The sequence below is a fragment of the Pangasianodon hypophthalmus genome, chromosome 5, assembly GCF_027358585.1.
Source record: "Pangasianodon hypophthalmus isolate fPanHyp1 chromosome 5, fPanHyp1.pri, whole genome shotgun sequence".
Lineage (NCBI taxonomy): Eukaryota > Metazoa > Chordata > Actinopteri > Siluriformes > Pangasiidae > Pangasianodon > Pangasianodon hypophthalmus.
Genome location: NC_069714.1, coordinates 31,925,815 through 31,943,314, shown reverse-complemented (window position 1 = coordinate 31,943,314; position 17,500 = coordinate 31,925,815). Strand labels below are relative to the sequence as shown.

The following is a 17,500-nucleotide window of genomic DNA, read 5'->3' as shown; positions in this document are numbered from 1 at the left end:
CTAAACTCCCGCACCTCGGGTTAACCTAAACTCCCACCCCTTGGATTAACCTAAACTCCCACCCCTCGGATTAAACTAAACTCCCGCGCCTCGGATTAAACTAAACTCCCGCCTCTCTGGATTAAACTAAATTCCCGCGCCTCGGGTTAAACTAAACTCCCACCCCTTGGATTAAGCTAAACTCCCGCCCCTTGGATTAACCTAAACTCCCACCCCTCGGATTAAACTAAACTCCCGCGCCTCGGATTAAACTAAACTCCCGCCTCTCTGGATTAAACTAAATTCCCGCGCCTCGGGTTAAACTAAACTCCCACCCCTTGGATTAAGCTAAACTCCCGCCCCTCTGGATTAAACTAAATTCCCGCGCCTCTGGATTAAACTAAACTCCCGCCCCTCTGGATTAAACTAAACTCCCGCGCCTCGGGTTAAACTAAACTCCCGCGCCTCGGGTTAAACTAAACTCCCGCCCCTCGGGTTAAACTAAACTCCCGCCCCTCGGGTTAAACAGGTGTTGGTTTGGGACACAGCCCGCGTTAGTCAGCGGCATTACAACACGAATCCTCTATAATGCTTTAAGTGTTGATACAGCTGAGTTATAATCCATTCTAAACTCTCAGCTAGTGATGATGATGATGTGGAATGTAATGTCTTTTCCTCGATGTTACCTGTACAGGTGAGCGGACGAGAAGTGTTCGAGTTCCGGCCTGAGCTGGTTAACGACGATGACGAGGAAGCGGACGACACCAAATACGCCAAAATAGACGATGAGCTCACACAGGAGGTGACGCACTGCGGCCATCTTTACGTTAAAGCTCCATTATATATCACACATACAGTAATGAATACAGTGTGTGCTTTAGAGGGAATAGTGAACTAAACCCCAAAATGGCTTCCTATTACATATAGTGCACTAAATAAAGGGCAGGAGTCATCAGTGTGTGTGTGTGTGTGTGTGTGTGTGTGTGAGAAGGTGGAGGAGGAGGAGGAGCAGTGCCAGGACATCGACATCGCCCGCTTCGTCCTTAAAGAGGTGGACAACACGGGGATAACGGTGGCGGCGGCGGACAGGTTCTCGTCCCGAGTGCAGCCGAGCGGTGAGACAGACGGTGAGACAGACGGTGAGTAATGCATAAACTTCTGAGAGACTGATGTCGCCATGGTAACATGTCAGTGGGCGTAGTCTCGCTCCGTTCTTGTCATTTTTAATTTAAAAGTTCTGCTTCGTTTGTGTAGCCTGTAAATCGTTCAGTCCTAGATTGTAGTTCATGCCGGTTGTCATGGTTACATTCCGACATGGTATCAAGAGCGTTTTATTAGAACTTTATTAGAATTATAAAACCATGAACTACGATGGAGAGAACACGCAAAGAGACAGACAGATAGAGGAGACAGACAGATAAGAAATGGACAGATAAAGAGACAGACAGATAAGAAATGGACAGATAAAGAGACAGATAGATAGAAGAGACAGACAGGTAAGAAATGGACAGATAAAGAGACAGACAGGTAAGAAATGGACAGATAAAGAGACAGACAGATAGAGGAGACAGACAGGTAAGAAATGGACAGATAAAGAGACAGATAGATAGAAGAGACAGACAGGTAAGAAATGGACAGATAAAGAGACAGACAGATAGAGGAGACAGACAGGTAAGAAATGGACAGATAGAGGAAACAGACAGGTAAGAAATGGACAGATAAAGAGACAGACAGGTAAGAAATGGACAGATAAAGAGACAGACAGATAGAGGAGACAGACAGGTAAGAAATGGACAGATAAAGAGACAGACAGGTAAGAAATGGACAGATAAAGATGGACAGATAAAGATGGACAGATAAAGAGACAGATAGATAGAAGAGACAGACAGGTAAGAAATGGACAGATAGAGGAAACAGACAGGTAAGAAATGGACAGATAACGAGACAGACAGGTAAGAAATGGACAGATAACGAGACAGACAGGTAAGAAATGGACAGATAACGAGACAGACAGGTAAGAAATGGACAGATAGAGGAAACAGACAGGTAAGAAATGGACAGATAACGAGACAGACAGGTAAGAAATGGACAGATAAAGAGACAGACAGGTAAGAAATGGACAGATAAAGAGACAGATAGATAGAAGAGACAGACAGGTAAGAAATGGACAGATAGAGGAGACAGACAGGTAAGAAATGGACAGATAGAGGAAACAGACAGGTAAGAAATGGACAGATAAAGATGGACAGATAAAGATGGACAGATAGATAGAAGAGACAGACAGGTAAGAAATGGACAGATAAAGATGGACAGATGATTAAAAAAATACATTAAACGATAAGTTTAAATACAGTTCTGACTCCGCCCACATTTCCACATGCGCACTTGATATTGCATACTGTTAAAACTGTGTGTGTGTGTGTGTGTGTGTGTGTGTGTGTGTGTGTGTGTGTGTAGATTACAAACTGAGCGAGGCTTCGGGCGGGGTCGAGAACGGTGAGGACCACACGCTGGAGGAGGGCGGAGCCAGCACTGACAGTGACGGAGGCGGGGCCGGGGATGAGGAGGCGGAGTCAGGGACTGTGCCAGTGGATGAGAATCTGTTCACGGGGGAGGATCTGGACGAACTGGAGGAGGAGCTTAACACACTCGATCTGGACGAGTAACACTCAAGCCTCGACACGAACTATTCTTTTTTTTTTTTTTTTTTCCTCCCCTTTTTCCTCTTTCTCTCTACCAATCAGATCAGCCGTAGAGGAAACCTCTCAGTGGACGTAAGAGAATAAAGATGATCATCAGGGTCATGTGACTCTCTGCTTACGTTATTTGGTCCAAACTGCTTTCATTCGGCCATAATGAATTAAAACCAGCCGCTTTTTTTTCCATCGTAATAAAAACAAATGTTTTAGCGCAATATTTTACGATACGTTACTAAAACGCGAGTCCTCGGTCCAAATGCTGGTTTCTGTCAGCCATGTTTGTCCAAACAATGAGCAGAATTGTGCTACTTTTCGAACGGGACCTCGCTGCCGACATAGGCAGCCTACTTCTAAGTGGAATTCAGCAGGGGCGGAGCCTGGGTTAAGTCTGCTCAGCCAATCACATCAGCCTACCTGATCATGTGACATTGCCACCTTTCACCTATTTGACTTGATGAACACTGTTTTGATTTACACTATCATGGTTTAGCAGCTAGGCTAGCAAGCTAATATGCTAATGTCAGCCAGTTAACCAGGAACATCTAGCAGTAAGCTATCTGATATTGTGTAGCTAGCAAACTATTACGCAGCAAAGTTTGCTAGCAAGCTACATAAATACAGCATTGTTCTAACTTTAGCCAGCTAATGTGTTAGCATGACAAATGTTTTAGTTAACTGAATTAGTAGCTAGCCAAAACTGCTCAAAAACAAGCTAACCCTAGGGAAGCTATAGCTACATACATGCAGCTCTCTGCTAGCATTAGCTGGCTAACATGTTAGTATAATGAAATTGTTAGCTACCTGCTTGTGTAGCTAGTCAAGTTCACCGAACTCACCAACTTTAGCTGAGCTACTATGTTGTGTAAAATAAAGTGGGAAAACATGTTAGCTAGCAAGCTAAATGCAGCGCTGTGCTAACATCCTGCAAACTGTGCTAATGTTAGCATGCTAACTAGCTAGCTAATGCTGGAGCGGTATGTTAAATGCGTCATTAAGTGGCGTAGAAGTTAAAAGAAATTAGTGTTGTCACATGGTCAAGTTTAACCTAATCTCCGCCTCCTGGTGCGTGAATCGGCTGTTTGATTTCTAACAAAATAAAGATTTCGCCTGCTGAGTGTGTGATCTGAAGGCTGTACAGGGGTGTGTGTGTGTGTGTGTGTGTGTGTGTGTGTGTGTGTGTGTGTGTGTTTTATCCTCCTTCTGGCCAAGGTGAAAGTGTAAATAAAGCATATCACAGACTGATGTAAAGGCTTGTGTGTATTATTAGCGTTAGCCGCGTGTGTGTGTGTGTGTGTGTGTGTGTGTGTGTGTGTGTGTGTGTGTGTGTGTGATGGTTCCATGAACATGATGATGAGTTCACTGTTCTTCAGTGACCTTCCCACTGGTTCTGAATCCAGTAGAACCTCTTTGGGATGTGGTAGAACGGGACATTCGGAGCAATCACGTCACCGTGGAGCAGAATCTCACAGGAATTTTTCCAAAATCCATCCAATGTTTGTTTTTAGCTAATATTGTTCCTAATAATGTGGCCAGTCTCTATGTATTCTTTTAATATAATTATAGTAGAATAGAGTCCTCATAAGCCACTTTAGTTACTACGTGTCCTCATAAAGACTGTGTGTGTGTGTGTGTGTGTGTGTGTGTGTTGTAAATGTAATAGAGTCCTCATAAGCCACTTTAGTTACTACGTGTCCTCATAAAGACAGTGTGTGTTTGTGTGTGTGTGTGTGTGTTGTAAATGTAATAGAGTCCTCATAAGCCACTTTAGTTACTACGTGTTCTTATAAAGACAGTGTGTGTTTGTGTGTGTGTGTGTGTGTGTGTGTTGTAAATGTAATAGAGTCCTCATAAGCCACTTTAGTTACTAGGTGTCCTCATAAACCTTATAAACCTGAATGTGTGTTGTGCAGACCTGTCTGTACTCCACTTCATGTCGGAGGATAATAGCTCTTCTATAAAAGTAGTGAAAAAATAATTAAAAGTAAAATTACTTTTTTTGTTTTCTCAACCAGGAACAGAAAATATTTAACAATAATAAAACATGAAATTATAAAGTATAGCTTACATGCTATAGAGATATTAAATGGCAATGCACAAAAACAAAAAAAGCACATTCCACATTTTTGCGTACAGTTAAATGAATCAATTTCTCCCACTCAGATCTAGACGTTTTTAGTGGCCTGTACACCATCTGATCATGTAACACCATTGAGTCGCATGCTTCAACACTAAATGTTACGATGTTAGGATTTATTTAATTCACTAGTGATTCAATTTTATTTCAGACGTGTGCCAAGCATTATTAAGAAACCAGCGAGAAAACGGTTTGATGTGACTGGTGTAAGAATCTCCTCCATTTTTCACCGTCAAAACAGACTGCAGTCTTATCTTCTTGATTTCTATTGGTTTATAAGACCTAGGCCCTTGAATTCACAGGTCAAAGTTCAACAACTTCATGAAGTTAGCATGAAGGAACCTCTTAAAGTAGCACATGGCTCTTGTAAAACCCATGTCCCTTTCCCCTTCAGTGGTTTGGGTGAAATTTATGTACATTCTGTTTGACCACTGCTTTAGCTGAGAAATCAGAAAAGGTCAAAAGGTTAATCCATCAAGTTAAGTAGCCTATTATTGTCATTCCTCTCATCACATTCAGATGTTACTAGGAAAGAAATGTAGTTTCTCCAGAATCACAGTGCTGCAATTAACATGGGATGACATGAGATGTCAGAGGAGAGGATTACATTAAGAAGTTTAAACTTAAACTTAGATTAAACTTGACCATGTGACAACACGCATCTCAGCGTTCACTAACCATTTCATGACGCACTTAACATACCACTCCAGGATCAGCTAGCTAGCTGGAGGATTACATTAAGATTAAATAGGAGAACATTAAGCACTACAGGAAACTGAGGATCATCCCAACAGCGGAACTGTTAACAAACTCTATTGCTCAGTAGTGGTGATGATGTAAACACTGCTGATAGTCCTGAGCAGGAGTAGAACATGTAAAGTGACCTGTGCATGGATTATTAAATATAGTGTCTATATGTGTGTCTCTTCTGAAGTGAATGAATGCAGTGATTGTGGAAATGAAATGAAACTAGTGTCCGTGAGTCCGATCTGTAGAGGAGTCTAATGACCTGTGGGAAGTAGCTGTTTGTGCATCTAGTCGACTTGGACCAGATGCTCCGTAGCCTTCTTCAGGATGGGAGGAGTGCGAAGACTCAGGTGAGGAAGAGTGAGAGGGATCTTTTCTGATACTGCAGGCCTTCCTTATGTAACACTCTGTAGATGTCTTGAAAGTCTTGACTCGGTAATAGACTGAGCAGTCTCCTCCACCTGCTGCAGAGCTTTCCTGTCTGAGACAGAGCAGTTTCCACACCAGACAGTGATGCTATTGGTCAGACGTTTCTCTACGACGCACCAGCAGTGGACTCAGTACACAGCCCTGGTGTTCAGGGTGATGGAGTGGGATGATCTGTGATGGAGCTTGGCTGTCTGAACCCTGTTGCTCAGGAAGTCCAGAATCCAGATGCACAACGTGGAGCTAAGTCCAAGAGAGTGGAGCATGTGGACCAGTGTCAGGGGTGTGGTGGTACTGAATGCAGAGTTGAAATTGATGAACAGCATTCTAACATAACTGTCCTTGTTTTCCATGTGGGATAAGGTTATGTGGATGGTAGAAGATTTCCTGCCACATGCACCATGGGTCACTGTTGGTGAAATGTTCTTGTATCTACTGTTTGTAGGTGGCTTTGGCTCTTCTGATGCCTTGCTGCTCTGGGATTGGGTTGTGAGGGAAAGTGCAAGTGATCACAACACTGTACACACTCTTGCTTACGTAGCTCGTTACGTCCCTGGATGTATTTTTGGCACTTTGACTCTGTATGCACATGTACGTGTGTACATGCATCTCTCTCTCTCTCTCTGCCTCTCGGATTTCCACAAAGAGACCCAGATTCAGATCGGTATTGGCGTCACCGCTATGAAAGTCATAAAAGGAAACTATGCTAGCTTTGAACCTGTGTTAAAAGTGTTTCTGAGCTAAACTCCAGCTCCAGTGAATTTTTATTAACCCCAGTGTTAAGCTAGCTTTTGGAACAGTGTAGTTCCAATTTCTACAACTGTGGATATTGTACATATGTAAATATTGCACATAAGCTTCCTTGCATATGGCCACTAATATAAGACATTCACATTTTTGCACTTTGTAAATATTTTTTACTGGATTATTGTGTTCTGTGTAGCTTCCTGGTGAGTGCCTTTTCTTCTGTTTTGTGTAGGTAGAGAGAAAGGGAAGGAGCTGTATTTTCTTTTATTTTGTTTTGGAATAATAAAATGTATTTTTTAAAAACCACAGCTAGATATCTTTAGTTTTTTATTTTGGCAGTACTCATCCTGACACTTATTTTCTGGCAGCAAGCTTTTTGATTCTAAATTGAAAAACAAAACTCGAATTACAATGTCTTATTCGTTTTTAAAATGACTGCCATATTATGTATTAAGCATCATGTAAAAACAATAGCTCAGTTGCTGCTGCCATTGCAGAAAGCAGCTGTTTGCAATGTTCCAGGAAAAACTGGAACTTTCAACCAGACAAAATGAGTAAGACAAACTTTATTTATTGAATCTCTTATTTCACAGGACCCTTCCACCAGCCAATGTTTGCAGTCTGTTGCCGGAGCATTGTGGGATGCAGAGTATGTGTGCTGCAATGGCAGAAACTTCTAGCCAGTGTCTTAAATGTAGAGAAGAGTGCACCAGTGTCTATGAAGTCACAGGCCTTTCTGATGCATTGTCTGTTCTGAAAGACGTTATTTCTGTTGACTAAACTCTGAACGAATTCGTTTCTCTGCTTTTTCTGTTATTTATGGTTCATGCCGTGTATCTTCTGGTTGTGTTGATGAGATCCAGCAGAGCTAGTTTGAAGTACGAGAAGTCACTGTTCACAGTATTGTTGTAACATATAGAAATATCTGAGTGCAGTTCAGTGAAGTGGTGTTCCACACATGCTCTTTGTCTCCCTGAAGAGAAGGGATCTCTTCCAAACACTGAATTTCTGGTGAGTGAAGAGCCTAGTTCTGCCTCATAAAGGTCAGCTGCTTCATTGGCATGTTCCTCAGTTCCTCAGAGATGTTCTTCAGATATCCACCCTTTGCCAAAACATTGGGAATGCCTTTGCCTGGAGTAACAAAATTTCAAGTACTTAGTCATTTCTGTTTTAATAAAAATGTGTTCTTTCAGTATACCTGGAATCCTGTGTTCATTCCAAGCTTGTACAACTCTACTGATGCCAAGGTGACATAGCTGGCAATGTGAAGTTGGAGACACAGTATCTGACAAGGTTGTTCTCCATATCCAACAATCCCTGGTCCACTAGCTCTACAAGTGCTGTCTTGAGTGGATAATTAACCCTATTATTTATCTCTGGCCACATCCTTTCAACTGTGTGGTTCTGTGATTGCGAAAACAGAAGAACATTGATCTAAGTAGTTACAGTTTAAACTGCTGATGTGAAAACATGATGTTTTTGAACATCAAAAACTCCTATTTTGTATGTAGTTGTATGTGAGTTCCTCAAACGTCTTCATTGTAAAAAGATGGATCTCAAAGTCACACTGTCACAATCACCAATGTGTATAAGGTCTAGGACCTGGAGGACAGTTCTGAAGAACAGGGGCAAGTTTAACTTCTTACGACAAACAAGGGACTTATGAACAACTACCACAAAACATTCATACAGCCGTTGTCCAGGCAATAATGCTTAGTCTTAAGAATCAAGCCTATGTAAACATTTACAAACTGGTAAATGCAGTTAATTTGATTTGTGGACTATATGTAAACATATGTTGTGAAATAGCTTTTTCAAGGCAGTACAAAAAAATCTTTTTTATAATCTCTCTTATTTTGTAAAAGATTATTAACATTCTGGTGTATGTAAACCTATAACCACAACTGGGCCTCTTTGTTATATGCACCAGCAACTGTGATTTTCTTCAATATTGGTAAATAAAAGTCTTTTCACAATTGTCTATATTATGCAAATAGAGCTCATATCTTAGTTGATTGTGTTTGCATGTAGGGTTGTCTCTCTCGTCTGTTTCAGTAACCTTAAATCATTTCTTGAATGAATAAGGATAAGTAAAATTCCTTTCCATGGTCCCACATCCCATGCTTAACAACTGCAGATCCTGGAATAACAATAATAATAATAATAATAATAATAAATACTACTAAAATGCAAATTCATGAAAATTGCTCACCTGTAAACATCCTCATATATTAAAAGATTGTTCTTTATCAGCGTAGATTTGCTGCTAAATCCATCGATTGCCAGAACATGTTGCTCCAAACATTGCCAGTTTTTCATTCTGGTCAATGTGCGATTTATGGCCCATGCATTCCGCGGTATAAGGAACTGGATTGAGGTTACATGCACCCTGAATGTAACGGGTAGTATTCATAGTATTCATTACACTATCCAGCAGACATTAACATTAAGACAAAGTTAATACGGTCAAAATTCTGTTCAGTAGACAAAGCCATATTTCAATCTGTTCAATATTTTGTTTAATGTACAAAGTAATTTCATTTTAACATTAATTGTGTTTGAAAGAGGTGGAATGGAATGGGGAAATCGTCATTTAATTAGTTGTTTTATTTTGTCGTGCTTATTACAAGGAAGCCCGAATAGGCGGTGATCGGCAAAAGAGACCTGATCCGTTAGTCTGGGATCGACCGCTTATGTCTCGACTCACTTTCTCAGGCGAGATCGCGAGAGTTTCCTCCTCTGAGTAAACGTTCTCACTGAGGAAACATCACAGTATCACTCGCGATTATTTCTCCCTATTTTTCTCAGGGCGTAACATGAACACAAAATTAAGTATGGGTTATTATTGATGTAACATCCATTATAACAAATTCAGGACATGGTCACCAAGACCTGAGATTAGTAAGCTGAGGTGTCTCAGCCTAAACGGGTTTATTGTGTGATAATGACTGTACTGTACGTTATCCCACTTTATTGGCCAGCTGCCAGATAAATAAATACAATAAATATTGTAGATATTTTGAGAGCAGAGACCACAGAGCAGTTGATAATAAACCGGCTTAGACACCCCACTGTAGCCTATTTATTAAGCACACACACACACACTGGCCCACTCTGTCCTCACCCGCTCTTATCCCATTTGCTGACAGGTATCCTGTCATGAGTTTTCTGCCAAATGTTGGCCCTGTCTATTAGGACGCTAAATTAGCTAATGAAATATTGTCCTTACCTCACTTATGGCATTAGCTATTGCCAGTTCTAAATGGGAGTCTGATACTTGTCCTCTTCTTGCAATGTTGTGTCGTGCACGAAATCTTCAGATACTCATTTCAGAACAACTCCGACCAGCACCATGTTGAACTAGATTGTCTGAGATCTCTGAAAAAGTTGCTCCAGTTTGTATCATATTAGAAATCATTTGCGCAAATGGCTCAAGAGTGGATATTTTTCCCCAAGAAAAGACCGCCAATTAGGCTTAGCTTCACTTCCAGGTTAGTTTACTCGTTAGAATGGAAATACTGTGCACTTTAGGGCATTCATCATGTTTGGTATTATGAGATTTTGATTATTACACTTATTATGATTAAACGAATAGAGAAAAATTAACAAACAAGCCATTTTCTCTTTTTTGTGTGTGTCCAGAAACAATAAAAGGCATTTTCCAATTTTTCTGCTTTCAATATTAAATCAAAAAATGAATAAGGCATCGTAATTCGAGCTTTGTTTTTCAATTTAGAATCAAAAATCGAACGAACGCAACGTACACGGACCCTGGTAGTCTTTGATTTATGTTAAGACCCTCTCTACCCACTGACAATGAGCCTAATGTTAACTTGGTTTTCACACATAAACAAAAAAGGTTGTATTATAAATTGGGGGCTCGTCCTTCCTATGTGTTTGTGATTCACCATTCGAGGGGTCGGTTTGCTGTGTTTGACTGTAGTGTGGGTGGAATGAAAGTGTATGGCATGCTGGAGACAGAGGTCAAGGTTACTATGGTCGCCCATAGGAGAGACAGCTGGAGCGACCCATTCCCTTACCTTGCACCTTAACACCAACTCGGATTGGAGACTGCACCAACTTTATAAGAAAACAAATCAGGCTTGTTTCCTCAGTTCAGAGAATCTGAAGTTGATTTGTATTTTACTACATTAGAGCTACATAGTGATGTCATTACACTGACCTAAAGAATTTTGAGCTCTTTTATTACAGTGTAGATTCATGGGGAAATCTTTAGAAGTATTTTCAGCATTACCAATTGAACACAGCTTGCATTATGAGAGCGTTAGAGCTGCTGTTCTCTTCGTGTGTCTCAGAGGAAGCACATGATTGGGATGGTAGATGTTGTGTGACAGGGAAGACCTAACTGGCGGGTGGGTGGAATTGGCCAAAATAATGTTCTCCATGCTTCTCCAGTGCCAGAAGCATATTGCTAGAATTTTAGAGCCTAAACAAAAACAGCTAACCAAACCCATGTAGAATTTATGAGGGAAAAAGGCTCATTGTTTGATAAGTGGAATAAAGCTACAGTAAACCATGATACCGTTTGGAATGCGAAACTCTCCAAATACATTTCAGTGTTTAATCAAGAAAGATTTATTTGGACTCACTGACTGTAAAGCGTAACTAGATGATGTAGTCATTTTCTCCCAGAGCTAGCCAGAGCACATGTCCGCTCTCCATGAGGCATTCTAGTGGTTAAATGATGATTCTCTTTCCTTAAACCTGTCAAAACTGGGAAAAGCTACAGTCTGATATTTGGAGAGGAAAGTAAGGCAAGGCCAAGCACATCCAATAGAGGAGAAAGTGCAAGATATCTCTGCATTCCTACAGACATCTACAAAATGGAAATTGTGGCAATTTCTTGGGATGGGTGGATACCACTGAGCTTTCTGTAAAAACTTTGCTAATGTGATTTCTCCTTCCGCTGAGCTACTTCTCGTGATTTACAGTGGTCTCTTGGTTGGCAGAATTCTTTTGATAATGCTAAAGCTATCTTGTGTAATTTATACTGAAAGTGGATGCCAGCGCCACAGGAACAGGTGCATTTTTACTTCAGGAAGATGCACAAGGTAGAGCTCACCCCATTTTATATTTCTTCAAGAACTTTAACAAGCGTCAGTTCAACCATTCAACCATTGAGAGAGAGACCTATCCTTGTTGCTAGCATTGCAACATTGTGAAGTCTACAGTATGTACAGAACAGTTTCCTTCACCATATGGATGGTTCAGCTCAGCATGTGGAATTACTTTCACAACAAAGCCAGGTGTCATAAGTGCGGGGAATTAGCTCAAATGGTAGAGCGCTCGCTTCGCATGCGAGAGGTAGTGGGATCGATGCCCACATTCTCCAACGTAGCAAAAGTCTATGCGTACTCTCTTTAGTTACTGTGATGCTGCTTTCTGATGGAAGGAGGTTCTTGTCATGTTGGGATTCAATCTGAGAATCTATTGTGTTGGGCAACACTTCGTTCAACAAGTTGCTTCCCTTCACCTGAAAAGTGCACACGTCTTGAAAATAATCCCACACAGGGATTAGACCTGTGGATTAATGGTTAAGGCTCTGGGTTATATGCCAATTACTAACCTTTTGTTTATTATCTTAGGTTATCTTTTGTTTATTATCTTAGGTTATCTTTTGGAACAGCATAGAAACTCTACAACTGTGGATAATGTACATGTGTAAATATATCAGACTTTCATATTTTTTGCACTTTGTATTTCCTGTATAGTTGCCTGGTGTAGGGGAAATCCTAGCCTTTTCTTGTGTTTTTTTTTTTTTTTTTTTTTTTTTTTGTAGGTAGAAAGGAAGAGAAGGAGCTGTATTTTCTTTCATCGTGTTTTGGAATAGGAAATGTTGATTCTATAAAACTGCAGCTGGAAATCTTTTGTTTATTATTTTGGTGTTAGTCACCCTGACACTTACTCTCCGGCAGCAAAGTCTTTTTTTATATAATTCTTTACATTTACATTTATGGCTTTTGGCAAATGCCCTTATCCAGAGTGACTTACATTTATCTCATTTATACAACTGAGCAGTTGAGAGTTAAGAGTTAATTCTTGTACTGTAATGGTTTAAGAAGATATACATTGGTTGCAGAGTGAACACGTCGGCATCCAAACATCCCAGTTCACCACAACACTCTATGCCTGTGAAACCCTCCAGACCTGCCCCTGTACCTAAGAAAACTATTCACTAAAGGCTTGACTAAACAAATATGTTTTCAGCCTAGACTTAAACACTGAGACTGTGTCTGAGCCCCGAACACTAAGTGGAAGGCTGTTCCATAACTGTGGGGCTTTGTAAGAGAAAGCTCTACCCCCAGCTGTAGCACGCACTATTCGAGGTACCAACAAATAGCCTGCACCTTTTGATCTGAGTAGGTGTAGCTGATCATAAAAGACCAAAAGTTTGCTCAGGTACTGTGGCGCGAGACCATTTAGTGCTTTATAGGTCAATAGTAGTATTTTATAATCAATATGAAATTTGATTGGGAGCCAATGCAGTGTGGATAAGATAGGGGTGATGTGGTCATATCTTCTGATTCTAGTAAGGACTCTCGCTGCTGCATTCTGGACTAACTGGAGCTTGTTTATGCTTCTACTGGAACATCCAGACAGTAAGGCATTACAATAATCCAACCTAGAGGTAACAAAAGCATGAACTAATTTTTCTGCATTGTGTAGTGACATTAAGAGATTAAGAGACTAAGAGATTTTCTATAGCTCAGGAGGCTCTCTGTCCAAGCTGTTTGAAAGTCTATCAATTAGTTTGATGCTATTTATGGTCTAATTTTCGAGTGGTCTGTTTTAAGTTGCATGTGTGATCGTTAATCCAGGGTGTCTCCCTTCAAGTGATCACACGAAATCACAAAATGTTCCATCAGTGTAGTCAGGAAACTTTTATGGGCTTAACACTAATCAGACTTGATATTGTAACTGCTGATGAGGTGTGTATGTGTGTTTGTGTGTTTGTGTGAGTGTTTGTGTTGAAAGTTGGTTGTTGTTTTGACTCCACTTTGAAGGGCAACCTCATCTGACTAAACTTTTGAAATACCAGCAATTAATACAGATAATCACCAGCCTGGGATACGCCTTTAAACTCTTGGTGTTTGTATTTGGAAGCCTGGGGCACGTACACAGACTTACCACTAGGGGTCACTGAATACTTGGTTTCTCTAAAAGTAAAGCAAAGCAGGTAGCAAAATACTGCTCACATCAACAGTGACTGGAAGTCATTACATTTAGAGAAAAAGAGGTTTTGTTTGTGTGGATATTTATTTGCATGTAACAGAAATAATGCATCTGACATATTTAGGTTCCTTTATTTTGTATAATGTGGACCTGAATGAAGAATTCACTGTGTGTGTGTGTGTGTGTGTGTGTGTGTGATAGTTTGATAAGATGTGACACTTTGCTTCTCATTTTCCTGATGTGGAGAAGACTTCATGAAGAAAGATGTCACTGAGAATGGTAAAATGAATGGCTATTCTCCTGTATGTATATAGTAACATAAACTCTGACTGTTTTTAATACGTGTGTTAATGAAGGAACGTCTGTGAAACCTTTTAAATAAATGACAGAAATAGCAGCTTCTCCAGTAAGAATTACTTTACTCCGGCTTCCTGTGTGACATCTTCATGTTGGTGTTTTTGTACAGACTGAGTGTGCAGTTTTTATAAAATGAGCAGTAGAAATAACCCCAGGTAACACGCATGTCCTGTGTGAACTGACTTACTGGTAAAGATTATATTATTTCCTGTAGGAAACTTCAGCTGATCAGCCTTACTGACTGACTTCAGATCTCTCTCTATCTATCTATCTCTCTCTATCTGTCTGCTTCTCTCTGTTTCTCTCTGTCGCTCTTTCTCTGTCTGATTCTCTCTGTTTCTCTCTCTCTCTGTCTATCTCTCTCTGTCTGTTTCTCTCTGTTTCTCTCTGTCTGTTTCTCTCTGTCTATTTCTCTCTGTTTCTCTCTCTCTCTGTCTATCTCTCTCTGTCTGTTTCTCTCTGTTTCTCTCTGTCTGTTTCTCTCTGTCTATTTCTCTCTGTTTCTCTCTCTCTCTGTCTGTCTATCTCTGTCTGTTTCTCTCTGCTTCTCTCTGTTTCTCTCTGTCTGTTTCTCTCTGTTTCTCTCTGTCGCTCTTTCTCTGTCTGATTCTCTCTGTTTCTCTCTCTCTCTGTCTGTTTCTCTCTGTTTCTCTCTGTCTGTTTCTCTCTGTTTCTCTCTGTCTGTTTCTCTCTGTCTATCTCTCTGTCTATTTCTCTCTGTTTCTCTCTCTCTCTCTCTGTCTATCTCTGTCTGTTTCTCTCTGCTTCTCTCTGCTTCTCTCTGTTTCTCTCTGTTTCTCTCTGTCTGTTTCTCTGTTTCTCTCTGTTTCTCTCTGTCTGTTTCTCTCTGTTTCTCTCTGTCTGTTTCTCTCTGTCTGTTTCTCTCTGTTTCTCTCTGTCTATTTCTCTCTGTTTCTCTCTGTCTGTTTCTCTCTGTTTCTCTCTGTCTGTTTCTCTCTGTCTGTTTCTCTCTGTTTCTCTCTGTCTGTTTCTCTCTGTCTGTTTCTCTCTGTTTCTCTCTCTCTCTCACTTCAGTTCTTCAATACTTCATTGGCATGAATGTTATAAATCACATTATTGCCAAAGTAAATAGTGCAAGTAGATTAAACTAAAAGTTATACAAATAATACACATATATCTACATTTAAACATTACAAAAATAATAAACAAAACAAACAAAAAAAAAAAAAACAAGCAAACCACAACAACAACGAAAACCCTGACAGGTGAGTGTGTGAACATGGTGTGTATATTCAGGGTGTTCTCAGAGCTTCATACTGTAGCGTGTTTTCGTTACTTGCTTTAAGATGTTTGCAGAATTTCAGAGCTCTGTGTTGTACAGGTATAATCAGCGGGAATCGGCCTAATTCTGCCCTGCTGCACTGGTTGGTGTTTTTCTTTGAACTTTTAGGAGATTTCTACAGAATTGTGCATGCAGGGACTCTGTGGGATGTTTCTCCCAGCTCGTGTAGTCGTGTGTACTGAGTGGAGCCCAAACCTCACATCCGTACAGCGCAATAGGAGCAACGACACTGTCAGAGATTTTACACCAGATTCTAACTGGGATGTTTATTCTGTAGAATTTATTCTTGATTGCATAAAGAGCTCTTCGTGCTTTTTCTCTTAGTGCCTTCACTCCCAGATCAAAGCTTCCTGAGGCACTGAGTTTCAGCCCGAGGTAGTGGTAGTGTAGCGAGAGCTCCAGGGCCGTGTTTCCTGCAGTGAGCTGGTGTCTGTTTTCCTGAGGTCTGGATGTATTTTTTGGAACATGACAATTTTGGTTTTGGCCCGGTTCTCTTTATCTCGCTCTCTCTCTCTCTCTCTCTCTCTTTCTCTCTCTCTCTCTCTCTTTCTCTGAAATGTGTCATCCCTGAGTCAAGCCATGTTTTCCCAAAATGCCAGTGTGCTGAACTGTGGATTTTCCCCTCATCAGGAAAACAGTGATTAGTGAACCACGCGCCACCTCACATGGCACAGAACACGCAAACACACACACACGCACAGAGAGAGAGAGAGAGAGAGAGAGAGAGAGAGATAGGGCTTTACTACTTTTTATATAAATAGGCTACTATTGTATGAACATTGACATTCAGTTCTCTGCTGTTTCTTATTTATATAAGTACACTAGATGAAATGATGGTTCCTATATCCTATATAGTGCACTATAATATGTGGTTTGAGATGAACTGCAGTGATTTGAGAGTGCAGAGAGGCAGGGGAGGAGGGAATAAGGGGGAAAAAAAGTGTGTGTGTGTGTGTGTGTGTGTGCCAGTCTCAGCATAGCATCTATGCCCCTCCCAAATCCTGACTCACACACACTTTTGTCCAAATAAGCCCACAGTCTGATCTCACAGCTGCATTAGTCATGATGTCAGACAGTCTGTGCCAGAGGAGGATCAACACTCGGCTCAGTGGCTCAGCCGCTGTCATTACCTCCCTCACACACTGACCCGGAAACGCTCGTCTCGTTCTCTCGCTCCTCACAGTGTAGATACTGGTCATTTATCTCTTCCTGTCCATCCCACGCCCTTCACTTACATAACACACTCTTCACTTTAATGTTGCTGCATTGCACAAGTTTATAGACTCTTTAGCAGCATGTAAACACTCACTGGCTACTTTTTCCCCTTGACTGAGTGCATGGATCCGACTGAAGGGTCTGATTAGTCGCTTAGATCAGACCAGCAAGTGAGCAAACCTCAAGTACTAAACTCTCTTATTTGCCTTAATTTAGGATAGAATAAAATATTAAATTATCCTACAATAAGACTTTATGAATTAATAACTATAGGAGTTCTCTTTACAGGAAAACTCGACACTGAAACACATTAAATATGTTTATATTTTAAAATATGTGTGTGTGTGTGTGTGTGTGTGTGTTTGATGCTGTATTTTTGTTATTCCTGTGAGAAGAACATAAGTGATAAAGGTTAAGTTTTACTGTTAGCTACTAAAAACAAAACTTCTTTTCTCACTCATTATTATCCAGCAACGATCATTAATGAAACAGTTAATGGTAATAATATTAATGTTATTAATTCATGGTAATTATGCAGATTAATATGCAAATTGTTCAGGGTAAGTTAAGCCAATCATCCTATTACTCATAGATAAGTCATGAATAGATAAATAGATCAATTCTTATCTGTAAAAAAAAACTCACGAAAACTTCTAAATTTGTTTAATACACAAACACTAACTCAGATAAATCCCAGGA

General features: G+C 40.5%; 1 protein-coding gene and 1 non-coding gene across 2 annotated transcripts in view; both read left to right on the top strand.

The window, feature by feature from the left end:
* The window catches only part of zc3h15 (zinc finger CCCH-type containing 15), a 10,896-nt gene extending 6,976 nt beyond the window's left edge, over positions 1–3,920 (top strand). The window contains exons 8-10 of the mRNA XM_034304825.2: positions 674–781; positions 971–1,118; positions 2,437–3,920. Coding sequence (XP_034160716.1) covers positions 674–781; positions 971–1,118; positions 2,437–2,645 — 465 coding nt within the window. The 3' untranslated portion in view covers positions 2,646–3,920. The remainder of the gene's footprint in view (positions 1–673; positions 782–970; positions 1,119–2,436) is intronic.
* An 8,092-nt stretch (positions 3,921–12,012) lies between these two features.
* On the top strand, positions 12,013–12,085 carry trnaa-cgc (transfer RNA alanine (anticodon CGC)). Its single transcript has one exon. It is a non-coding gene; the product is annotated as a tRNA-Ala (tRNA).
* Positions 12,086–17,500: the final 5,415 nt, after the last annotated feature.